This window comes from Rhinopithecus bieti, unplaced genomic scaffold (genome assembly GCF_001698545.2).
Source record: "Rhinopithecus bieti isolate Rb0 unplaced genomic scaffold, ASM169854v2 scaffold_17826, whole genome shotgun sequence".
Lineage (NCBI taxonomy): Eukaryota > Metazoa > Chordata > Mammalia > Primates > Cercopithecidae > Rhinopithecus > Rhinopithecus bieti.
In genome coordinates, this window is record NW_016809016.1 from 777,614 (window position 1) to 804,070 (window position 26,457).

A 26,457-nucleotide genomic window follows, 5' to 3' on the forward strand; every position below is an offset into this window, starting at 1 on the left:
AAAAAAAAAAAAAAAAAAAAAAAAAAAAAAAAAAAATTCAGTGCCTCTACCTGCATGGCTCTGCAAGCTGGTGGGAGGCCCTTTCTGGTACCTTGCTAAGCCTGTGACGGCAACAGGCCTCTGGGCACGTTCCAGCCTTGATTCTTAGGGAGTTGGTCTGCACAGACATCTTATAACTCCAGCCCCAAACTGGTCGGACTGGTTAAGGAATAAACCGTGAATTTTTCCATCCACAGCAATAACAAACATGACTTGGCTGCTTTCGGTGGCCAGCATGCTCGGTTTTAGGAAGACATCACTTTCCAGCCAGAATTCAGCACCATCTTGCAAGCTTGCACTGAGATCCCTACACTTAAGGGAAATCCCACGAGAAGCAGTCATCACCATCATCCCCTAGAATGCTGTCTGCCCTATGAAATTCAACGCTGTGGTTTTCCATGCAGATTCGAGCAGACCTCTTTTCCTCAGAGCCAGCTTCCTCATCTGTGTAAAATCGGGGTAGTGGTTCATATTTTAGAGTGGTGCTGGGTATAAGTGAGGTGGCTTCCACCTGCATCTGAGCATGATGTTAGGATTAAATTAAATAATGGTTGTGAAAAACAGGCTGGTTCAGGGCCAGACACGTCGTGCAGCCAGAAGGACATACATTCCAGTTGCAGCTCAAATCCCAGGGACAATTCTACAAAGTTGGGCGAGTTACTTTCTCATCTGTAGATGTGGGGGATCATAAATAACTTAGAACGTTGTGATGCAGATTAGCAAAGCATTTAACAGCCCCTAAATTTCGCAGGAGCCAGGAGGAGCGTACAAGTGGAGGCCCGCCAACCTTCTGTCTAAATACACCAAGCAAATTAAGTCAAACACCATCTCTCTCCCTGTCTTGACACACAGCCCTTCATGATGGTGTGGAGCTGGCTGTCCCAAATGGCAACCACTAGCCATATGTAGCGATTTAAATTTAATTTAATTTTACTTTTTTTTTTCTGAGACTGAGTCTCGCTCTGTCGTCCAGGCTGGAGTACGGTGGCACGATCTCGGCTCACTGCAACCTCTGCCTCCTGGGTTCAAGCAATTCCCCTGCCTCAGCCTCCTGAGTAGCTGCGATTACAGGCATGCACTATAATGCCTGGCTAATTTTTGTATTTTTAGTAGAGATAGGGTTTCATCATGTTGGCCAAGCTGGTCTTGAACTCCTGACCTTAAGTGATCCACCACCTGGCTTAGCCTCCCAAAGTGCTGGGATTACAGGCATGAACCACTGCACCAAGCCTTAAATTTAATTTTAAAATAAGCTTAAGTAAAATTAAAAATTCAATTCCTTAGCTGCGCCAGCCACATTTCAAGTGTACAATAACAACTCGTGGTTAGTAGCTACTGTGCTGGACAGATAGAATGTTCCAGCAATGCACCGTGCTGGTCTGAAAGGATGACTGTGAATTGAGAACCCAGGACTCCTTAGAGTTCTGAGCTGGAATGAGGCAATCTCTGGCCCCTGGCTCCTTCCTGCCTTATCCCAGGCTCCATCCCTCACTGCATGGGTACCCTAGCCAGCACAACCAAGGCAACAGTCAGCCCTGGCCACCTCGTGGGCCTGCGGCAGGAACAGCAGAGTGGCACAGTCTGCCCTTCGGAAGACGGGTATTGGAAGCAAGGCTAGGACCTTCAGGGGCTTCTGGCATCCCAGGTGTCCAGAGTATGGTTGGGGTGGGGGTGGAGGCACCCCTCTGGGTAGGCAGAATGGTTTGGCCCTGTGAACTCACCCTGTGGAGTAGGGGTCCTGCTGGAGAAAGAAAGGCTGGCCCACAGACCTCCTAAGTGCCAAACCCAGAGCAGGGGCCCCTCTTGCCAGGATCTAGGAGCAGAAAAGGCATTGAACACAGAGCCTGGCACCTAGTGAGTCCTCCATGAATGGTAGCTTCTCTTATTTGAGTGTCTGCATTTGTGCATTTGGAGACAGAAATCAAACCCACTGATCCAGTCGTCAAAGCTACCCCTTCCAGGTCCAAAGTGTTTCCTCCTGTGAATACCCCTTAGGCGTGGGTGCACACGAACCTAGGGCCTCACACAGTGCTCTTCAGGACCAGGGCAGGGCCAAGGTCCAGACGACCCGCCCTGCCCACACCCCTCCCAGCCACTCCCCGTCACTGCTGAGCCCTGCCTCAGGCACCCCCACACCTCCCTGTGTAAACAGGCCCACGGTGCCCACAGGCCCTGCCAGCCCCACCTTCCTTTGACCCCAGCTGGCCCCAAAGCAAGAGAATCTGGGACATTCAAGACCTCCTGGCCTTTTAAATAGAATTTGCTATTGCCTGTTCTATGTGGGAACTACTTTTCACTTGGGACGGGTTCCAAAGGCTAAAGGAAGATGCTGTGCCCTTTTGGAGACCTTGTATGGTTTGGAGACCATGTATTCATCATTCATTCATTCATTTCAAGTATTGAAGAGCATCCTCTGAATGCAGCGGATGAGCTGCTGATGAGACAGAGTCCCTGTCCTCCCAGAACTTAGGCTTGAACAGGAAGAGGGAAATGAACAAGTTACTTACACTTGAGATAAATGTTGACAAAGAGCTACAAGGCGCAGTTAGAGGATACGGACTCACCTGCCGGGTCATGCTGCCGAGCCCTGACCTTGGAGGTTCTCTCCCATGGCTGCATGGCAGAACCGGGGATTTCTGAGACCACACCCGGGCCTGGGCTTCCTTGGTCTGGGCCAAAGCCAAGGCCCAGACATGGGGGTCTCAGGGCTCTCCAGGGGATCCCAATGTGCAGCCAGCCAGGGGGAGAAGGAGTGTCAGCCCAGGAGGACAGAGTTGCAGACAGAGAGGACAGCAATGTCCTGCAAAGGCCCAGAGGGCATCTGCGTAAAGGCAGCACCTTCCTGAAGTTGCTTCTTCAATAAACCTTTGGATGGAATGGAGCCAGAGCCGCTGGATCAGAGCATGTAAGGCTCGGTCCACCTGCTTGACTTTCTGATTTCAATATGCAGGCGGAGCCACTTGAAAGTGCAGTAAGAAGACATATTTAAGGGACAATAAGTAGCAATTAAAAAGCGTGGCAGGAGCTACCCATCCCGGGGCTTGCTTTCCTTTGCTAGTTTCAAAGCAGCAGATGGTTCACACAACAGCTTTTTTTTTTTTTTTTTTTTTTTTTTTTTTGAGATGGAGTCTCACTCTGTCACCCTGGCTGGAGTGCAGTGGTGGGATCTCAGCTCAATGCAGCCTCCACCTCCTGGATTCAAGTGATTCTCCTGCCTCAGCCTCCCGAGTAGCTAAGATTATAGGCAGGGGCCACCACCCCTGGCTAATTTTTGCATTTTTAGCAGAGACAGGGTTTCATCTTGTTGGCCAGGCTGGTGTTAAACTCCTGACCTCAGGTGATCACCTGCCTGGGCCTCCCAAAGTGTTGGGATTACAGGCATGAGCCACTGTGCCTGACCACATGATGGCTTTTAAAGATACGCAAGCTAACATTCTTAGCTTGGTTCCAAGGAAGCAAAGCACTCTCGAATGTGATAAAAGGTTATAAAATCTTGCAGGGTGTGGCAGTGGGAGGGAGCGTGTTCCTCTCTGTGTACCATCCCTGGGCTGAGGTCAGCCTTGACACTTACTACCTTTGTGCCTTGTTATCCCTCAGTACTTCCTGGAACCAGGAGACAGTCTGAGGGGCTGCATTGTGGTGCTTCGGGGAGCAAGCGGTGCAGGGGTCCAGGGCTCGTGTGCTGATTTCATGGGACATGGCTGTTCATCCAATAGCCCTGAGTCACATGGGGGAGAAAATCAATGCCATTTTCTCTTCCAGTCATTCTGACTAGGTCAAGGAGAGTCTCAGTGAGGTGCCACGATGTCTTTAATGCCTAATACTTTTAAAACTTTGCTTTTTCACAGAGAGATCAGGTCTTGGCAAGCCACAGCCCTCTGGCTGGAGCTCAAGACCTCTGCTTTATTTCCATTATTTTATTCTCATGCTTGTCTTCTCTGTGCAGCAAGCATTGCCAGCTTTCTACTGGGTAGTGATGTGTTTCTTTTCAAATGAGTTAAGTAGAGAGTGAATTGATTGAAATGAAAAAAAAATGGATTTTTAAATGTTAAGTAGAGGTGATACAAAATATGACAAAAACCATGGCAGAGATACACAAATGGCTATGGGTGGGAAAACGCTGGAGAGATGGGGGAGGACCCCAGCTCTGGAGTCAGACAAACCTACGTTCAAACGCCAGCTCCCCTGCCTGCTGGCTGGGAGGGTGGCTGAATTCCTGCACTGAGAAACTGGGTCGTAAGGGTGGGAGAAGGCTCCCTGGATACTGTAGGACCATCTGCCAGGCCTGCAGAGCCCCAAGTGTGCACCATCTGAGGCTCTTTCCTAGGAGTTAGAGCTACTGGGGAGAATAGCAGAGTTCCTACTCCTTTGTAGTTACAAACAGGGGTTTAGGGCTGGCCACGGTGGCTCATGCCTGTAATCCCAGCACTTTGGAAGACCGAGGTGGGTGGATCACTTGATGTCAGGAGTTCAAGACCAGCCTGGCCAACATGGTGAAACCTCATCTCTACTAAAAATACAAACAAACAAAAAATTAGCTGGGTGTGCTGGCACGTGCCTGTAATCCCAGCTTCTTGGGAAACTGAGACAGGAGAATCACTTGAACCTGGGAGGCAGAGGTTGCGGTGAGCCAAGATTAAACAACTGCACTCCAGCCTGGGTGACAGAGCAAGACTCCATCTCAAAAAAGAAAAGGGGGTTTAGAGACAGGGGGCGGCAGGTTCCAGTCTTGGCTCTGCCACTCTGGGCTGTGTGACCTTGCCCACATTTCTTAACTTCTCTGAGCCTCAGTTTGTCCGTCGCCAAAATGAGGCTTCTACAGGAACGTTTCCCACAGGTTGTTTTGATCATAAGTGAGGTAAGAAAAACAAAATGCTTAGCAAAGTACCTGGCACGTAATGTGTATTTAGTCAATGTAAGCCATCAACATTTAATTGAATTGAATTTGGTTTCATTTAAATTAATTAAGTCGTGAAGTCAGTGAGTTCTGGAGCCAGAAGCCTTTGTAAGTCTGTAAGTCAAGCCCAGAGCCTTGGCCACATCACCCTAATTGGGGATAATGTCTGGCCTGGTGGTCATTCTTAGCACAAGAACGGAGCTTTTCAACATCAGGGAATTGTGTAAGCAAATGGTGATGAATCCCTGCCATGAACAATTAGGCAAATGTTTAGAATGATGTTTCAAAGAATATTTCATGTCATGGAGAGATGTTTACATACATAAATAGATAGAAAAGCAGTCTGGGCCGGGCGCGGTGGCTCACGCCTGTAATCCCAGCACTTTGGGAGGCCGAGGCAGGCGGATCATGAGGTCAGGAGCATCCTGTCTAACACGATGAATTCCCCCATCTCTACTAAAAATACAAAAAATTAGCCAGGCGTGGTGGCGGGTGCCTGTAGTCCCAGCTACTCGGGAGGCTGAGGCCAGAGAATGGCGTGAACTCAGGAGGCAGAGCTTGCAGTGAGCCGAGACTGTGCCACTGCACTCCAGCCTGGGCAACAGAGTGAGACTCCATCTCAAAAAAAAAAAAAGAAAGAAAGAAAGAAAGAAAGAAAAGCAGTCTGTAAGATAGTATGTACCTATTCAGCAATAAAAAGAAATGAAGTACTAGATGGGCGCAGTGGCTCACACCTGTAATCCCAGCACTTTGGGAGACGGAGGCAGGCAGATTGCCTGAGCTCAGGAATTCAAGACCAGCCTGGGCAACATGGTGAAGCTTTATCTCTACTAAAAATACAAAAACGTAGTCAAGCATGGTGGCAGCCACCTGTAATCCCAGCTACTTGGGAGGCTGAGGCACAAGAATTGCTTGAACCTCGGTGGCAGAGGTTGCAGTGAGCCGAGATTACACCACTGCACTCCAACCTGGGTGGCAGAGTGAGACTCTGTCTCAAAACAAACAAGCAAAAACCACAGCAACAACAAAAAGAAATGAAACACTGATATGGACTCCAACACAGGTGAGCCTTGACAACGCTGTGCTATGTGAAAGAAGTCAGACACAAAAGACCATGTATTCTAAGACTCCATTTATACGTGATGTCTAGAAAGGGCAAGTCCGCAGAGACAGAGAGGAGATGACAGGTTGCCTGGGATGGGGAGGGGAGGACTAGGAGGTGATGGCTAACGGGTATGGGGTGTGTTTTGGAGGTGATGAAAATGTTCTAAAATTTATTGTGGTGGTGGATGCACAACTCTGAAAATATACCAAAAGCCGTCAAACAGTTTAAATGGGCAAGTTAGGCCGGGCACGGTGGCTCACGACTGTAATCTTAGCACTTTGGGAGGCCAAGGTGGGTGGATCACCTGAGGTCAGGAGTTCGAACCCAACCTGACCAACATGGTGAAACTCCGTCTCTTCTAAAAATACAAAAATAGCTGGGCGTGGTGGCAGGCACCTATGTAATCCCAGCTACTTGGGAGGCTGAGGCAGGAGAATCGCTTGAACCCCGAAGGTGGAGGTTTCAGTGAGCTTAGATCATGCCAGTGCACTGCAGCCTGGGCTACAGAGTGAGACTCTGTCTCAAAAAAAAAAAAAATAAAATAAATAAATAAATAAATAAATAAAAGGACAAATAGTATGCTGTGTCAATTACATCTCAATAAAGCTGTTAAAAATTATGTACAATACGATTAAAAGGAAGAGTCATACACACACACACGCACACACAGAGACAGAGAGAGAGAGACTGGGAGACAAACATACATATCCACAATGATCATCTCAGGTAGCGGGTTTACAGGGATTTTTTTTTCCTTTTTACTTATCTATATTTTTTAAAGTTTTATTATGAATTGGTACTACTTTGGAAAAAACAAGGAAACCTTTTTTTTTTTCTTTTCAAGAACAGTTCATTTTCGATTTCAATGTCAATCAAATAAGGGCCAAAGTAACTTCCCACCTGGGCCCACATCTCTCTAGAAAGAAAAGGGACCTCCTTGGAAGCCATTACCTTGTCCGCGTGGAGGGGCACGGCAAACCTCCTGAGGGTGGGGACCGAGGTGAGCCTGCTGTTCTCCTTAAAGTCCTGGTTCAGGTTGGCCAGGTAGAAGAGCTGGTAGAGGCTGTTGTCCTCGTAGGCAATAACGTCAAACACGATGCAGCCGTCCTCTTCATAGGCGTTGACGTGATGGAAGACCACCATGGCGTCTGTGTAAAACTTGGTCTGCACAGGCTGCCTGGTCCTTTGGTCGATGATGTGGATATAAGTCTGAAAAAGGACGCACACCAAGGGCTCAGCTCACCCTCTCTCAGTCTGGCACTGTGGCATCTGGGGACTGAACAAAACCCAGCTCCACCAGGCGCTAGGCTCAGGACTGTGTCCCCATTCTGCGTTCTGTGTCTACTCCACAACACCAGACAGGCAAAAGTGCCCCCCAAAATGAGAGCTGTTGATTGTATTTCCATGAGTGTATCTTTCACATGGAGAGGAGGGACGCTTTGCTGCCAGAGTCTTTGCAGTCACTAGGAGGACAGTGTTTGGAGAGACTCTCCAGCATGCATGGTCCCCTTGTTCCATTGTGCTGACATCCCAGCTCCCTGGCAATGACCAAGTTGGGGAGAATCTGCCAGGTGCCAGGTCCCATCTAAGACTGGAACCTTGGCAGGGTACAGTGGCTCATGCTGTAATCCCAGCACTTTGGGAGGCTGTGCGGGCAGATCACTTGAGGCCAGGAGTTCGAGACTAGCTTGGCCAACATGGCAAAACACCATCTCTGCTAAAAACACAAAAAATTAGCCAGGCACGATGGCGCATGCCTGTAATCCCAGCTACTCAGGAGGCGGAGGCAGGAGAATCGCTAGAACCCAGGAAGTGGAGGGTGCAGTGAGCCAAGAATGTGCCATTGCACTCCAGCCTAGGCGACAAGAGCAGAACTCCGTCTCAAAAAAAAAATTCGCCAGACATTGTGGCGCGTGCCTATAATCCTAACTACTCAGGAGGCTGAGAGAAGAGAAAAGCTTGAACCAGGAGGCGGAGGTTGCAGTGAACTGATACCGCACCATTGCACTCCAGCCTGGGTGACAGAGTGAGACTCTACCTCAAAAAAAAAAAAAAAGAAAAAAGAAAAGAAAAACTAAAAGTGCATGTGAAGGCAGAGAAGGTGGAGTAACACTGTGCCAGTAGGTAGTGGTGGCTCCCTTCAGACATGGGGGTGGACGGGAGGCGGGGTAGGGGGAAGTGAGTTAGGGAGTATTTTATACATGGCTTTCTATACTTGTATATTGTTCGAATAGGCAACACAGAACTACTGGATATTTTACAAAAGTGAAGTGACAACAGCAAAAAAAAAAAAAAAAAAAAAAAAAAAAAAAAAAAAAAAGAAAAAAGGCCAGGTGCAATGGCTCACACATGTAATCCCAGCACTTTGGGAGGGGAAGGGAGGAGGATCACTTGAGCCCAGAGTTTGAGGCTAACCTGGGCAACATAACAAGACCCCAATCTCTACAAATCAATGAAAAATTAGCCAGGCATAGAGACATGTGCCTCTGGTTCCAGCTACTTGGGGGGGACTGAGGTGGGAGGATTGCTTGAGCCTGGGAGGTTGAGGCTGCAGTGAGCTGTGATCGTACCACTGCACTACAGCCTGGGTGACAGAGCAAGACTCTGTCTCAAAAACAACAACCCCCCCCCTAAAAATACCTAACAAATAAATAAATACTGGTAATACATACATACACACATGCATATATACATATATTCATACACATGCACATACATGCACATATACATGTACACATATACATGCATACGTTGCATATACAAGCATGCAATACATGCATACATACTTTGAGCACTCAGGTGTACCTGAATGGAAGGAGAGGTTTCTATTGAACCGTCTGGTGGAACATACTGTCATTACAATGTCTAAACCTCTGGCAGCTACCACCCTAACGCTACGGTGGGGCGGAGGCTGGGAGGAGCCCAGTTCTCCATCAGGACTCATCACCGCATCAATGACTCATCACCGTGGGGGTACAAAGGCCTGGGGGTCATTCTGAAGGACCATCCAGCTTCAGAACTCGCTGGAAGGTGGGTAGACGCCTCTGGTAGCCTCCTCCCTTTTCCATGCCACTTCCTTCCCTTAACCTTCACCCTTCTGCAGACCGGCCTCCCTCCACGGGCAGCCAGCACCCACTGGGCTAGAGTCCAGCCAGACCTCACCTTCTCCTCCCTGTGGAAAGCCAGGCAGGAGGCCCAGCTCATTCTCCGGATGTACGCGGTTGCCATCTTGAGAATATCCAACCTGAAAGGCTGCTCAAGGAAGATGACATAGTTCTCGGTGACTCCAAAGCTGTGGTAGTAGCTTGGGGAGAGCAGGGAGCGGGACGGGATGGAGCAGAACACCTCCGTGTGCTTCCAGGGACTCTTCCCTTGCTTCTTGCCCTCTAGCAAGACAAAAAGCAAGCCTCAGGAATTGTGCAGGATATGGCTGGCCCCCTAAGACCACACCACCATCACCTACAAACTGACTTGATTGCTGAAAAGAACCTTTACATTAAATAGCAACATGTAGACAGATAGTGAGGTTGTTGCTGCAGCTGCTGCAGAGGACAAGGCTGAGACCTTCCACTCAGCACCCACCCCATATACAATCTGAAAACCACCGAACCAAGAGGGAGCCCTCCAGGTCAGGGGTCTTCAACTATAGCTTGGGGGCTAAATCCTGCCTCCAGCTGTTTGTTTTAGATAGAGTATCCCTCTGTTGCCCAGACTGGAGTGCAGTGGCACAATCTCAGCTCAATTCAATCTCTGCCTCCCAGGTTCAAGTGATTCTCCTGCCTCAGCCTCCCGAATAGCTGGTATTGCAGGCTCATGCCACCACGCTTGGCTAATTTTGCATTTTTAGTAGAGACAGGGTTTCGCCATGTTGGCCAGGCTGGTCTGGAACTCCTGACCTCAGGTGATCTGCCCGCCTTGGGGATTAGTGCTGGGATTACATGTGTGAGCCACTGCGCCCAGCCATGATTAGGGGTTTTATATAAATGCAGATAGTCAAGCTAGGCTGTAGGATGGCCATTTTATAGATGAGAAACTTAGGCTTAGTGGAATGGGCTATCATTATGGTCAGAGTCACAGGGTTAAGCCAAGAAAACACAGCTCCCTTCGCCTTCCTCTTCTTTTATCAGGGATTATGACTCTCATAGAGTGAAGGTAGAGAACAGAATAAAATAAAGCAGTCATCCATGTGCCTCACCCTGCACCCAAACACCGAAGGTGCTCAATACATGTTCAGTTTTCTTATTCCTCTGCAAGCATGAGTCACTCGCTGGTCAAAAGGCCTCCCCACCCAGGCCTGCGGCTGGCTTATAATGAGTTACCTGCAAACTTCCCCACCTCTCTTGTGGCCACCTGTACACCCTGTAAACAGCTGGCTGGTGGGAGGGATGCTGTGGGGTTGTGGGATAGTTATTTTCTTTATAAAACAAATGGAACACAGTGCAAACTGAAACAAAAAGCACTGTGGCCTGGGAGGAGCGGGTTGCGGCATGAGTCCCAGCGCCACCGCCAGCATGGAGCAGGTGCTCAGAGGATCTCTGCTTGCAGGATGTCAGTGGCTCCTGGGAGCTATGTGACTGGGGTGTGTCACCTGATCCCCTGAGCCTCACAGTCCTTCTCTGTAATACAAGGTGGCAAATGCAAATGCCTAGACAATCCCCAGGTATGGCATTCTAGGATTCTGAGCTTGACCCCTGTATCCCTTTACCGGCCTAATTAATGAGAGTTCTATTTAACAAGTACACTCCATGTACCTTTTGACCTCAGAGGCTCACCTCTCCAGGCAGAGCCTGGTAATTTGCTCAGGGGGCTCTACAAGACTATGGGGGATGGGGGAGCAGCAAGGATCACAGGCAGAAACTAGTTTTTCCTAAACTAGAAGGTCAGAGGAAGCACTGTTGTAGTTCTGCACTGTCTCCTGAGTCCTGTCAGCTGTCTTCACAGGCCTAAGTCTCCTGGGTGTGGTTCCCAGGAGGGTCCTGGACAAACATGGGCTAAGAACCTCCGCCTCCTCCCCCTCAGGATCATGCAATCACAGTCAGTCTGGGCTTTGCTCCAAGGTCCCAGCCCCACATGGAAGAGGTCCAGAAGGCCTGGAGAATAGGACAGAGATCTGGAGTGGATCCCAGCAGGGCTGAGCTCCCTAAACAGCCCTGGAACCCTGGCTGCAGGGGCTGGGAATGAAAGTAGGTAGCATAACCTTACCATAGAAAGGTTTATCAGGAGACTGAAAAACTGAATGGATGGACGGATGAATCGATAAGTGGGTAGGTGGGTGCATGAATGGGTGGATAGTAGATAGATGGATGGATGGTGGGTGGATGGATAGATGGTGGATGGAAGGATGGTGAGTGAATAGATGGGTAGATGCAGATGGTAGATGGATGTTGGGTGGGTGGATGGATGGATGGTGGATGGATAGATGGATGGATGGTGGGTAGATGGATGAATGATGGATGGATGGGCAGGTGGGTGGCTAAATGGATGGATGGTGGGTAAGTGGATGGGTCGATGGATGGGAGAAAGGGTAGATGGATGAATGGATTCATGGTGGGTGGGTGAATGGGTGGGTAAATGGATGGTGGATGGATAGTGGGTGGATGGATGGATGGGTAGATGGTGTGTGGGTGGATGGATGAATGGATGGATGGTGAATAGGTGGGTGGATGGATGGATGATGGATGGATAGATGGATGGATGGTGGGTAGATGGATGAATGATGGATGGATGGGCAGGTGGGTAGCTCAATGGATGGATGGATGATGGGTAAGTAGATGGGATGGATGGGAGAATGGGTAGATGGATAAATGGATTCATGATGGGTGGGCAGTTGGGTGGGTAGATGGATGGTGGATGGATGGTGGGTGGATGGATGGATGGGTGGTGGATAGGTGGATGGATGGTGGGTGGCTGGCTAGATAAGTGGTGGATGGGTGGGGTGGACGGATGGTGGATGCGTGATGGATAGGTGGATGAATGGTGGGTAGATGGGTGGATGGATAGTGAGTAGATGAATGAACGATGGATAGATGGATGGTGAGTAGATGCATGAATGGATGGATGGTAGATGAATGAATGATTAGATGGTAAGTAGACGATGGATGAATGGATGGATGGTAGATGGGTGGATAAACTAATAAAATAATAACCTGGAGCCTAAACAAAAGGAAATTAGAATAGTAAAGGGATTTCTTTCTTCCAAGAGGAATCCCAGCAACTCCTCTTTTCTTCTAAAGGAAAGTACTGAGATCATGGTTATCTGAATAATCCATGGGAGAAAGTACCACACTGAGTCTTGTGTCATCAACGAAAAATGGAACTCTTCAGAAGGAGCCACCCTTGGCTGTTTGTGTTTTATTCGATTCCCCAGAGTGGCCTACCTGGTACTGTGGCAGGGATCTTAAAAATCACATATTTTGTCTTCCCCTTTTCCACAATGGATGTGCCCATGTTGAGAACATTTCCAGCCTCATCATAATGGGGATGTGACGTTGCCAGATTTACCGCCACGTATTTACGATAATCAACCTGCAAGATATGACACCTCCTGTTTTTTTTTTAAGTATTTATGATAATCAATCTGCAAGATATGACACCAACTGGTTTTTCAAAGGAGAAAGGTTGAAATCCTGTGAAAACGTGACTGATTCTAGCTTCAGAGAGATGAGGGATATTTTTGCACATCTGAAAACGATACAGAATTTGCTTTTAAAGACTTTCACTCTCGTGACCTGATACGACTTCACATGGGGATTTGAGGGGCTCAGACAGCTAACAGGTTGCAGGGGAGTTAGGGAGCTGGTATGCTTCTGGGGCTATCATTCCAATCCTGCTGCTTGACCTTGCTGGAATCCTCAACATGGAAACAAGATTCCTCACTGCAGAAAGATCTGAGCAATGACCTGGGCAGAGAGGTAGCCTTCGAGCTAATCTTGGCCACAGCTCTGACATTCTGGCTTAAATTCTGCCGTTTTGCATTGCATAGAAGCATAAATCTCTAGGCCTCTCTTAGAGGATTCTTCTGGGAATGGAAAGGTTACAAAAACACTTGGTCAAAGTGAAGCTCGATGAACGAGCTGAATAATCACCCTCACTCTGCAATCCACAGCTGCAGAATGATGGAATGGCTGCAGACCAACCGTCTGCCCTTCCTTCCCTAGAAAAACACAACCTCCAGCCCAGAGTCAGATAACTCCATTCTCTTCCAGCATTTCCTCTCTGTAGCCTTGTGGAAAGTGTCATCAGTTGGAGTGATGCCATCTAGCTTAAAAGCAGCTGGACATAATTTCACAGCTAAGAAAAGCTTCATCTCTTTAACAGATCGTTAAAACGTATTGCGGAGACATCGGACTTTTGAACAGCCAGTTGGAGAAAATTGAAAGTGGGTCTATTGATTTTCACCGAAATGTTGACTTGATTCTTCCCAGGAAACGTATGTGCTTGGGCACTTATTTTGTGCCCTAGCTTTTTGCCTAATGCCTCCCTCTTCAGGTCAATAGAAGGTAGGATTTCGCTGAGAATCGCAGGTGTTTCAACAGAGTCGTTCATTCAAATTCTCACTGAACTCCCTCAGTACCAAGAATTATGAACACAGTTATGGGTTGAATTGTGTCTTGCAAAAAGACAGCTTGAAGTCCTCACCCCAGGTATCTGCGAATGTGACCTTACTTGGAAATAAGGTCTTTATAGATGTCATTAAGTTAAGATGAGGTCATACTGCAGTGGGGTAGGCCCTAAAGCAATGACTTGCGTCTCTGTAAAAGGCAGAACATGGTTGGGCACGGTGGCTCACACCTGTAATCCCAGCACTTTGGGAGGCCAAGGCGGGCTGATCATGAGGTAAGGAGATCAAGACTATCCTGGCTAACACGGTGAAACCCCGTGTCTACCAAAAATCCAAAAAATTAGCTGACTGTGGTGGTGGGTGCCTGTAGTCCCAGCTACTCAGGAGGCTGAGGCAGGAGAATCACTTGAACCTGGGAGAAGGAGGTTGCAGTGAGCTGAGATCACGCCATTGCACTCCAGCCTGGGCGACAGAGTGAGACACTGTCCCCCCACCAAAAAAAAAAAAAAAAAAAAGAAAAGGCAGAACATTTGGACACATAGACCTGTAAGGAGAGGCAGTGTGAAGACTGAGGCAGAGGCTGGAGGGATGCATCTACAAGCTGAGGAACACCAGGGGTTGCTGGCAACCACGAGAAACCAGGAAGGGGCCAGGGAGAATCCTCCTCTACAGCCTTCAGAGAGAGCATGGCCCTGCTGACATCTTGGTTTCAGACTTGTAGCCTTCAGAATTGTGGCACAGCAAATTTCTGTTTTTTTTTTTGGTTGTTGTTGTTTGTTTGCTTTTGTTTTTGTTTTGGGACATCTCACTCTGTCATGCAGGCTGGAGTGCAGTGGTGCAATCTGGGCTCACTGCAACCTCTGCCTCCCGAGTTCAAGCGATTCTCCTGCCTCAGCCTCAGAGTAGCTGGGATTGCAGGCACATGCCACCATGCCTGGCTAATTTTTGTATTTTTGGTAGAGATGGAGTTTCACCATGTTGGCCAGGCTGGTCTTGAACTCCTGACCTCAGGTGATCCGCCCATTTTGGCCTCCCAAAGTACTGGGATTACAGGCGTAGGTCACCACGCCCGGCCAATCTCTGTTGTTTAAAGCAAACTTTTTTGTAGGACTTGGTTACAGCAGCCCCAGGGAACTGAAACAGACACAAAGATAAAAACAACACAGTCCCTGCCTAGCATCTAGCACTAAGTGTGGCACTAGGGCATGGGATCCAACGGTGTTAGAGGAGGGACCCGTCTGGTGAGCTCCTTGCAGGCTGAGCAACCTCACCCCGGCAGTCCCCGACCCTCCCTTTCTTGACTCAGGAAGTGATGCTGGGTTACTTATGTGTTGATACCTTCTCCAGGGTTTCCAGAGTCTGTGGGTTGATTTTCCTGATGTAATTGGTCTCTGAGGTCGCATAGAAGTCTTCTCCGCACTTCATGATGTTGATCAGGCAGTTGTCTGTGAAATCGGGGATGGTGTGAGACAAGTAGGTGAAAGCTCTGGGGAGAAAAGCAAATCAAACAGAGTCAGTGGCTGTGTCCACCCAGCCAGAGAAGTCTGTCCTTGATGGCTTTAGTTTTCCTAAAACGTAAAAATGCTTTACTTCAACTAAGAAAGAGAAAGCAACTGGGTTCCAATGGGTCACCTGAGGAATCCTAAGAACTCAGATATCAAGTTCCCCAAAGATACCCCCAGGTTGAGTCAGCTAAGAAGTGAGTCAGCCAGAATGCCATGGTCACCCGCTGATCCCTCTTGGGCTCCCTGAATCCCAAAGGTCTCCGATATCAGAGCCAGCAAGACATACTGTTCCAAAGTATGTCAAGAAGCTCTACGGAAATCATACATGAACCCATAACGGCTCCCAAAGCCTAACAAGGCAGCTGATATTGGCTTTGCCAGGAACGTGAGTCCACCCTGGTTATCTCGAATTTATCCAGGAAATTAGTTTTTAATTTAAAAAGGAAAACAAACTAATTATGAGTTAAGAACACATAGCTCATTTGCTCAGAAGGTACACTCAAAGCAAGAAGAAAGAAAAACCAGAGGGGTTTATTGGTGGTGAAATTGGCAAATCCTGGATCGGTTTACTGGGGAGTGCTCCTCCTACTGGCAAATACTGGAACAACAAGGAGGATTGGTTCTAGGACCTCCAGGTCCTGGTTTTAAATTAGTGATTGTGGTATCTCCCCTACCAGGTAAGTATGGTTGTTTGAAATTCGTTTGCTCCTTCCTCCTCCTTTCCCACTGACTCCTGCCCCACACCTCCTATTTGCAAATGTGAATTCAGTGCTTGCTCTGAGCCAGCCCTAGAGCTGGATACTGGAATGGGAGAGATGGCTTCAGTTCTCTAAAAAGCAGAAGCAATCTTCCATCTCTGGGCCAGTCTACCCTTCAACGCTTTCGTAACTCTTCTATGTCTAGAGAGTTTCAGAAAGAAGATACTGATGGCAGGCCAGATTCGCTCGGGCTGGAGTACAGTGGCTGGATCTCAGCTCACTGCAAGCTCCGCCTCCCGGGTTTACGCCATTCTCCTGCCTCAGCCTCCCAAATAGCTGGGACTACAGGCGCCCGCCACCTCGCCCGGCTAGTTTTTTTTTTTTTGTATTTTTTAGCAGAGACGGGGTTTCACAATGTTAGCCAGGATGGTCTCGATCTCCTGACCTCGTGATCCGCCCGTCTCGGCCTCCCAAAGTGCTGGGATTACAGGCTTGAGCCACACCACGCCTGGCCAAATATGTAACACATTCTTACGGATCCTAACCCAGATTATTTAAAATGTATGCAGTGGCCAGGTACAGTGGCTCATGCCTGTAATCCCAGCACTTTGGGAGGCCAAGGTGGGTGGATCACCTAAGACCAGGAGTTCAAGAGCAGCCTGATCAACATGGTGAAACCCCATCTCTACTGAAAATATAAAAATTAGCTGGGCGTGGTGGTGGGTGCCTATAATCCCAGCTATTTGGAAGGCTGAGGCAGGAGAATCGCTTGAACCTGGGGGGGCGGAGGTGATGGTGAACTGAGATTGCACCATTGCACTCCAGCTTGGACAACAAGAGTGAAACTCCGTCTTAAATAAATAAATAAATGAATAAAATGAAATGAAATAAAATATATACAGCAAAAAATCTCTCCCTCTCCTCATCACCCATCTGCCCCACGTCCCCTACGCATCCTTTTGTAGTTTCTTTATGCATGTACAAGCAAAATTTAATCTAGCTTTCTTCCTGCTTTTTCACACAAAGTACATCTTATAACAGGCTCTTTCTACACCTTCCTTTTTTTTTTTTTTTCACTTAGTCTATCTCAGAAATGTTTCTGCAGAGCACAAAGAGAACATTCCCATTCCTTTTTACTTCTACATGGCATTTTCTTGTACAGTTTTACTGTTATGGATTTAACCACTCCTCTTTTAATGAACATTTGGGTTGTTTTCAGCTACTTGTTATAACAAATGATGCAGCCATAAATGACAAATACCTGCTGCATGTGTCATTTTGTATGCAAGCAATAGATCTCTAGGCTGAAGGGAATGTGCCTTTGTAATTGACAGATGATTACAAATTCCTTTCCCACCAGCCATGTGGGAGGGCTTCTAATAATCTGTCAAATGCTCTTAGCCTCTCTGGCAGTCAGTGATCAACAACTGTGTAGCACCTCTGGTTAAAGGGCAGTCATGTGGAGTTTTCATGCACCCTAACGAGAATTGTTAGAGGAGGAAATGCTGGTTATTTCAGCCATCAAGGAGAGCAAAAGGCATGAAATTTGCTCAGATTTAAAACAGGCAGTTACTTGGAAAATATGTTTTTGCAGGGGTCCGGATAGGCCATTGTTCCAAATTCAGACACCACAATCCTGTTTGCCTCAATATTGGCATTGTAGGTATCGCTTCTCAGGTATTTGCTCCTGTAATAGATTTCACCTGCAAGAGAAGAACCAGAATATTCTCAGGCTGACAGCTTTACAGGGCTTTGAAATCAATGTCAGTTAGGGGTTTTATTGGGGGAAGGAGGTGGTTATTTCACCAGGACAAGCTCACTTAGTACACAGGGCTGATACAATTAGCATTTGAAATATAATTTTTAAAATTTAATTATTATTATTATTATTTGAGTTTTGCTCTTGTCGTCCAGGCTGGAGTACAATAGTGCAATCTCGGCACACTGCAACCTCCACCTCCCGGGTTCAAGTGATTCTCCTGACTCAGCCTCCCAAGTAGTTGGGATTACAGGCACGTGCCACCACACCCAGTAAATGTTTGTATTTTTAGTAGAGATGGGGGTTTCACCATGTTGGCCAGGTTAGTCTCGAACTCGTGACCTCAGGTGATCCGCCCACCTCAGCCTCCCAAAGTGCTGAGATTACAAGCATGAGCCACCGTGCCCGGCCTGGAATATAATTTTAGACACACATTTTCTCACTCCTGACTCAGAACAGTATGGCCAGATAGGTAAATGTTACGGTTTCGATGTTTTGTTCCTTCCAAATCTCATGTTGAAGCCTCTGATGTTGGAGGTGGGCCTAGGAGGAGGTGTTTGGGTGATGGGGTGGGTCCCTCATGAATGGCTTAGTGTTGTCGTGGTGATGAGTGAGTTCTCACTCTATTAGTTCATGGAAGATCTGGTTGTTTAAAAGATCCCTCCCTCCTCTCTCTTTCTCTTTCACCATGTGACTTGCCTGCTCCCCCTTTGCCTTCCACCATGAACCAAAGCTTCTTGAGACCCTTGCCGGAAGCCAAACAGAGGCTGGTGCCTTGCTTCCTGTACAACCTGCAGAACTGCGAGCCAAATAAACCTCTTTCCTTTATAAATTACCCAGTCTCAGGTATTCCTTTATAGCAATGCAAAATGTGCTAATGCAAAATATGCCTGTTCTTAGTTCCATTTTCCATAGGAGAGAACTGAGGCTCGGAAACATTCTATCGCCTTGCCCAGGGTCACCCGTCAGAGAGTGCTGACCAGGAATCATTCATCCCTTCCACCCTGTTTGTGTCCCTCCAGGGAAGGGGCAGAGCTGGAGGACTAATCTAGAAGGCTGCGTATGTGGGGTGGGTTTCCCCAAGGCCCCGTTCAGTCCTGGGAGCCCTGCCTCCAGAAGCCTAGTTTATCACTTCAGTCTGTCTGGAGTAACGTTTGATAGTGAGGGCAACCAGGAGGTGACCTAATGCCCAATCCTGCATACCAGTAGAGGGTCAGACCTGTGTTCACTGTGTAATTCATCCAGATTCTTCCGAGAGTCTAACTCATGGCATAAATCTCTTGACCAGTCCATTGAGACCAATCTGAAAATATACCAGATGGTTCTAGACCTGTGTTAGTTTTCTGTTGCTACCGTAATGACTTACCCCTCACTTGGTGGCTTTAGACAACACATATTCGTTATCTCAGAGTTTGGAAGAAAGTCTGAAATGAGAATTACAGAGCTAAAATCAAGATGTCCACAGGGCTAGTTCCTTCTGGAGGCTCCAGGAGAGGTCTGTTCCACGCTTTTTCTAGCTTTGAGAAGCTGCTGCCTTCCCTGGCTCATGGCTGCATCACTGTGACCCCTGTCCCCTGTCCCAGTATCACATCTCCTCTGAGGCTGACCCTCCTGCTTCTCTCTTGGGATTACACTGGGTCCATCCCTAATGTCAGATCACCTCCCCCATCTCAAGATGCTTCACCTAATCACATCTGCAAAGTATCTCTCTCTCTCTCTTTTTTTTTTGAGATGGAGTCTCACTTTGTTACCCAGGCTGGAGTGCAATGGTGGAATCTCGGCTCACTGCAAGCTCAGCCTCTCTGATTCAACTGATTCTCCTGCCTCAGCCTCCCCGATTTGCTGGTGTTATAGGCATGTGCCACAATGCCTAGCTAATTCAAAAAATATTTTTAGTAGAGACAGGGTTTTGCCATGTTGGTCAGGCTGGTCTCGAACTCCTGACCTCAGGTGACCCACCTGCCTTGGCCTCCCAAAGTGCTGGGATTACAGGCATTTGCCTGGCCTGCAAAGTTTCTTTTGCTATGTAAAATAACACATCTAGGCCGGGTGCGGTGGCTCACGCCTGTAATCCCACCACTGTAGGAGGCCGAGGCAGGTGGATCACTTGAGGTCAGGGGCTTGAGACCAGCCTGGCCAACATGGTGAAACCCTATCTCTACTATAAATGCAAAAATTAGCTGGCATGGTGGCACACCCTTGTAATCCCAGCTACTCAGGAGGCTGAGGTGGGAGAATTGCCTGAACCCAAGAGGCAGCGGCTGCAGTGAGCAGAGATCGCACCACTGCACTACAGCCTGGATGACACAGAGAAACCCCATCTCAAAACAACAACAACAACAAACCCCCATCCATGGATTCCTCCTGGGGCAGGGGTGAGACGAGGTCCTTCCCAGCTGGGAATAAGTCAGGAGAAGTTTCAGGGAGGAGGTGGTGCATGAAATAGCTCTTAAAGGATGCGTAGAATTTGACTGCAATATGCTGGGGAGAGAGGGCAGAGCTGTCCCGTTCACCCACTAAGAGGTCCGTAAGCAAAGGCCCAGAGTTGGGAAAATGCAGATTCCTTCTTGCAGGCACTGAGTCCAGCTGGGCTGTAACATTAGAGAGGGATTTGGAGGACAGGAGTGAAATGAAATTGGGAAATGGGTTGGGGGGTCCTACTGGGTTTGCAGGCCTGATAACTTGTTCTTTTTTTCTTTTTTGAGATGAGTCACTCTGTTGCCCAGGCTGGAGTACAGTGGTACGATCTTGGCTCACTGTAACCTCCACCTCTCAGGTTCGAGCGATTCTGCTGCCTCAGCCTCCCGAGTAGCTGGGACTACAGGCACGTGCCACCATGCCCAACTAATTTTTATATTTTTAGTAGAGACGGGGGTTTCACCCTGTTGGCCGGGCTGGTCTCGAACTCCTGAGCTCAGGTGAACTGCCCGCCTCGGCCTCCCAAAGTGCTGGGATTACAGGCATGAACCACCGCACCAGCCCTGAGAACTTTTTTGGTGGGCAATTTGAAACCTCAGGGTGGGGTCCAAAGGAGGCAGTGTTTTATTGTCTTTTGCTGTTAATTAGCAAATGACATTATGATTTTTTTCCTTTTACAGAACACATTTCTTTCTCGTGGTATAATATGTGCTTCCAATGTTGGTACAATTATAACACACGGAAAAGCCAAGCCTGGGACATAGTGACATTGCATTCCAATAAGCAAAAAGTTGACCTCAGAAATGTGCATCATATATTGACTGCCACAGGATGGGTTTAGAGGAAACAACATGTTTCCAAGAAATTCTCGCCCAGTGCCTTTTGATATTTTAGGAAAAGGAAACTAGTACTAAGAGCCACCATTGGTCGAACACCGGTATGCTAAACACTGCTGGGCACTTTATGTGTGTTATCCGGTTTCATACTCAACACTGGAAGCAAGTAGAATACTCCAACTAGAAATGCATTTGCTGGGAAAAAAAAAAAAAATCGACCATTCGCAGTGCCTCATGCCTGTAATCCTAGCAATTTGGGAGGTAGAGACAGGTGGATCACTTGAAGTCAGGAGTTCAAGACCAGCCTGGCCAACATGGGGAAACTCCATCTCTGCTGAAAATACAAAAAAAATTAGCTAGGGCAGTGGACACCTGTGGTCCCAGCTACTCAGGAGGCTGAGGCAGGACAATGGCTTGAACCTGGGAGACGGAGTTTGCAGTGAGCCAAGATCATGCCACTGAACTCCAGCCTGGGCAACAGGGTGAGACTCAGTCTCAAAGATAAATAAATAAATAAATAAAGGCATGGTGGTTCAGCCTTTACTTATTTATTTAATAAATCCTGTAATCCCAGCACTCTGGGAGTCTGAGGCAGGCAGATCACAAGGTCAGGAGTTCGCGACCAGCCTGGCCCATATGGTGAAACCCTGTCTCTACTAAAAATACAAAAATTAGCCGGGCATGGTGGCGGGCACCTGTAGTCCCAGCTACAAGCTACTTGGGAGGCTGAGGCAGGAGAATCGCTCAAACCCAGGAGGCAGAGGTTGCAGTGAGCTGAGATCACGCCACTGCACTCCAGCCTGGGCGACAGTGAGATTCCATCTCAAAAAATAAAAAATAAAAATAAAATTAAATAAATAAATAACATAAAGTCATTTGTTAATTAGCAGCAAAATAAAGCAAGATCTAAACAGTGCTTACAGGTTCCAACTTTTTAACCAAATGAAGTACAAAGGGCTTGGGTACTCACAGCCCTGCAGACTCATTTCCCAGCTAATAAAATTGAGGCACAGAGAGGTTAAGCAGCTTGTCTTAAGCCACACAGCTAGCGAATGGTAATCTGGATTCGAAGGCCAGAAATGAGCGTCTAAAGCTGGCTCTCTTAACCAAGATCCTAACACAGCAAGAACAATCAGTTTGACTATTCTGTCGGCACCTTGCAGTTGAAATCACTCCTACAGAAATGTGCAGCTTGATGAGGTCCAGCCTGCTGCTGTTTCACAAAAGGGACCTACCCACCCAAACTACATCCTGATCAAGAAACAGGACCCAGGGCCAGGTGCAGTGGCTCATGCCTGTAATCCCAGCAGTCTGAGAGGCCCGGGGGGAGGATCACTTGAGCCCAGGAGTTCAAGACTAACTTGGGCAGCATGGCGAGACCCTATCTCTACAAACAATACAAAAATCAGCGGGGCGTGGTAGTCCCAGCTGCTCAGGAGGCTGGGGCGGGAGGATCACTTAGCCTGGGAGGTCAAGGCTACAGTAAGCCAAGATTGCACCACTGTACTTCAGCCTGGGCAACAGGGCAAGACCCTGCCTCAAGAAAAGAAACAGGACCACAGCAGGCCCCTGAGTGCTAGCCTCGTATATCCACCTGGTCACTAACCTCTTCCCTCTGCAGGGTAACTGCTATCTTGGCTTTAAAGAGTTTCAATTTGTTTTGTTCTAGGGGTTGTGTTTCCATGTCCATTGCCAAAGGATTTTTTTTTTTTTTTTGAGGCGGAGTCTCGCTCTGTCGCCCGGACTGGAGTGCAGTGTCCGGATCTCAGCTCACTGCAAGCTCCGCCTCCCGGGTTTACGCCATTCTCCTGCCTCAGCCTCCCGAGTAGCTGGGACTACAGGCGCCCTCCACCTCGCCCGGCTAGTTTTGTATTTTAGTAGAGACGGGGTTTCACCATGTTAGCCAGGATGGTCTCGATCTCCTGACCTCGTGATCCGCCCGTCTCGGCCTCCCAAAGTGCTGGGATTACAGGCTTGAGCCACCGCGCCCGGCGCCAAAGGATTTGAATGTACATTCCAGTGGCAATGACTCCCACCTGTGCACTTGGATGGACACAATGACAATAATAGTAACACTAATTATAAGAAAGTTGAGGGGAGGCATGGTGGCTCAGGCCTGTTGTCCTGGCACATAAGAAGGTGAGGCTAGGTGTTTGAGACCAGCCTGGGCAATGTAGGAAGCCCTCATCTATTAAAAAAAAAATGCTGGGTGTGGTGGCCCATGCCTGTAATCCCAGCACTTTGGGAGGCCAAGACGGGCGGATTACCTGAGGTCAGGGGTTCAAGACCAGCCTGGTCAACATAGCAAAACCCTGTCTCTACTAAAAATACAAAAAAAAAAGAAAAAATTAGCTGGACGGGGTGGCACACACCTGTAGTCCCAGCTACTTGGGAGGCTGAGACAGGAAAATTGCTTGAACCCTGGAGGCAGTGGTTGTAGTGAGCCAAGATTGCACCACTGCACTACTGCCGGGGTGACAGAGGGAGACTCCATCTCAAAGAAGGAAAAAAAATACAATAAAATAAATTGAGGGACATCATGAAAGACCTGCTAGTTCCTCCTCCAGTCTTCAGGAGGTTATTTGTGTTCCTAAGAGACAGATAATCATCTACCCTTTACGCAGACATCTTTCCAGGGGTGGTTACTGTGTGAATAATTGTTACTGAGATATTTCTTTCTTCTTTCTTTGTGAGACAGGGTCTTGCTCTGTCACCAGGCTAAGTGCAGTGGTGCAATTACAGATAACTGTAGCCTCAATCTCCCAGGCTCGAGTGAGCCTTCCACCTCAGTTTCCCAGGTAACTGGGACTGCAGGCATGTGCTTCCATGCCTGGCTAATTTTTTGTTTTTTGTAGAGATGGGATCTTGCTATATTGCCCAGGCTGGTCTTGAACTCCTGGACTCAAGTGATCCTCCCGCCTTGGCATCCCGAAGTGCTGGGATTACAAGTGTAAGGCACCGTGCCCAGCCTCACTGAGATATTTCTGTAGGGGGAGATTTATTCCTGGGCAGCAGAAAGAAATATGGAGGAACAGTTAGGAGCTTGAGCTTTGCGGCTGACCAGACCCTGAGTTCATGCTTTCAGCCATCACTTATTAAGTACCCTGATGGGCCAAGAGTGAAAATATAACAATGAGCAGAACGGCCAGGATTCCTGCTGCTGAGGAGGCTCAATCTCCACATGGATATGAATCCTGGCTTCATCATGTACCAACCATGCACTTGACCTTAGTCAGAGTCAAGAATCTGTTCCCTGCACTGTGACATGAGGATTGTGACACATTCCTTGCAGAGTCATGTGACATTTGAGGCTTGCAAAGCACTGTGCACAGGGTAGGTGCTCAAGAAAAGCTGTGTAGAGTATTGAGATGCAGTAGACAGAGTGATCAAGGCTTTGGCTCTACATTTCATCTCATCCAGGTTGGGTGACCTTGGACAGGTCTGTTAATCTCATTGAGCCACAGTCCCCTTGACTGGAAGTTGGGAATCATGTAGTCCTCCCCTTCTAGGTGGGCAGTTTTTCATTTTTATTTTTTATTTTTGAGACGACATCTTGATCCGTCACCCAGGCTAGAGTGCAGTAGTGCGATCTTGGCTCACTGCAACCTCTACCTCCTGGGTTCAAGCAATTCTCCTGCCTCAGTATCCTGAGTAGCTGGGATTACAGGTGCCTGCTACCATGCCTGCCTAATATTTGTATGTTTAGTAGAGAGGGAGTTCCACCATGTTGGGCAGGAGGGTCTTGAACTCCTGACCTCAAGTGGTGAGGTGGGCAGTTTTAAATGAGATGAGGTGATGTAAGGTGTTCTGCGCATTGACTCACAGCATGCACTTGGTAAACAAAGGCTGTTGAAACTGCATTGTCCAAGAAAATCCGGGTGGCAGGCGGACTCACCTGCGGGTGAGCAAGGCCACACATACTCACTGGTCCTCAGCTACATGCTGCACGGAGACAGAGGCCCACTTAAGGCCACCCTGATCTCCCCTTTGAGCCAGCCTGCCTTTCACTGGTTACTCTTGCTGGGAGTCACCACCCACAAGGCATTGGCTAAGGTGCTTGACCCAAAATGTTGAATTCTGTTCACTTGAAATATTGACTGGGTGCTGTGGCTCATGCTATAACCCCAGCACTTTGGGAGGCCGAGGCAGGTGAATCACCTAAGGTCAGGAGTTCAAGACCAGACTGACCAACATGGTGAAACCCCGTCTCTACTGAAAATATAAAAATTAGCTAGGCATGGTGGCGAGTGTCTGCAATCCCAGCCACTTGGGAGGCTGAGGCAGGAGAACTGAGCCTGGGAGGTAGAGGATGCAGTGAGCTGAGATCACACCACTGCAATCCAGCCTGGGTGACAGAGTGAGATTTCATCTCAAAAAAAATAGAAAGAAAGAAGGAAGGAAGGAGGGAGGGAAGGAAGGAAGGAAAGAGAAAGAAGAAAGAAGAAAGAAAAGAAAAGAAAACACCCAGGCTGGTTGGTGGACAGGCTGCCCATTTCCTATAAACAGCCAGCTCCAGAGCATGGAATGCCTGGTGACCACAGGAAAATGTGTGTCTGGAATTACTCAAGGCTGACCCTGGACTTTGAGGTTGAGATTAAAGAAGGAGCCTGCATGCATTCCCTAGCAGCCTGCTTTCGGGAGAGCCCAATTAGCCACATTCCTTCTGAAGGGACATACGCAAACAGACGTGTTCCTGCCTGGGATCTTCTAGAACTAGGTCAAGTTTGATATTTTGGGGAAGAAGGGAAGATATATATATACATACACACACACGCACACACACGTGTGTGTGTGTGTATATAAAAGCAAACTTTCCAATGTTCCAATCCTGGTGGGACAATTACTTTGCCCATTAATTTTATTGGAAAATTAACAAATATCATAAATGAGGGAGACTTGAAATCACTCTATGCCTGCTTTATAAATCTCTATGCCTGCTTTATAAAAATTTTTTCTTTGAAATAATTTTAGATGTACAGAAAGGAGTGTTCTTGTACCCTTCACCCAGCTTCTCCCTCTGTACTCTGCTTTTTTGGTTCACATCTTTGATATTTTTGAAATGTTTTTATTTTTATTTATTTATTTTTTTTGAGACGGAGTCTCGCTCTGTCACCCAGGCTGGAGTGCTGTGGCCGGATCTCAGCTCACTGCAAGCTCCGCCTCCCGGGTCTATGCCATTCTCCTGTCTCAGCCTCCCGGGTAGCTGGGACTACAGGCGCCGCCATCTCGCCCGGCTAGTTTTTTGTAGTTTTTAGTAGAGACGGGGTTTCACTGTGTTAGCCAGGATGGTCTCGATCTCCTGACCTCGTGATCCGCCCGTCTTGGCCTCCCAAAGTGCTGGGATTACAGGCTTGAGCCACCGTGCCCGGCCGAAATGTTTTTATTTAAAATTTTTTTTTAGATAAGTTCTCACTCTGTCACCCAGGATGGAGTGCAGTGGTGTGATCTCAGCTCACTGCAGCCTCTGCCTCCAAGGCTCAAATGATCCTCCTGCCTCAGACTTCTGAGATGCTGGGACTATAGGTGTGCACCGCCATGCCTGGTCAATTTTTTGATTTTTAGGTAAAGACCAGGTCTCACTATGTTACCCCGGCTTGTCTTGAACTCCTCGGCTCAAGGGATCCTCCCACCTCAGCCTC

At 48.0% G+C, this 26,457-nt stretch overlaps 1 protein-coding gene across 3 annotated transcripts in view; it reads right to left on the reverse strand.

Moving 5' to 3' along the window:
• The window catches only part of BCO1 (beta-carotene oxygenase 1), a 53,116-nt gene that overhangs the window by 13,397 nt on the left and 13,262 nt on the right, over window positions 1-26,457 (reverse strand). For 2 of the 3 annotated variants that reach the window (XM_017888226.1, XM_017888225.1), the window contains exons 3-7: window positions 17,379-17,508; window positions 14,941-15,088; window positions 12,419-12,566; window positions 9,204-9,427; window positions 6,993-7,250 (exon numbers count right to left, since the gene is read on the reverse strand). In XM_017888226.1, coding sequence (XP_017743715.1) covers window positions 6,993-7,250; window positions 9,204-9,427; window positions 12,419-12,566; window positions 14,941-15,088; window positions 17,379-17,508 — 908 coding nt within the window. The remainder of the gene's footprint in view (window positions 1-6,992; window positions 7,251-9,203; window positions 9,428-12,418; window positions 12,567-14,940; window positions 15,089-17,378; window positions 17,509-26,457) is intronic. The other variant, XM_017888227.1, reaches the window with a different exon arrangement.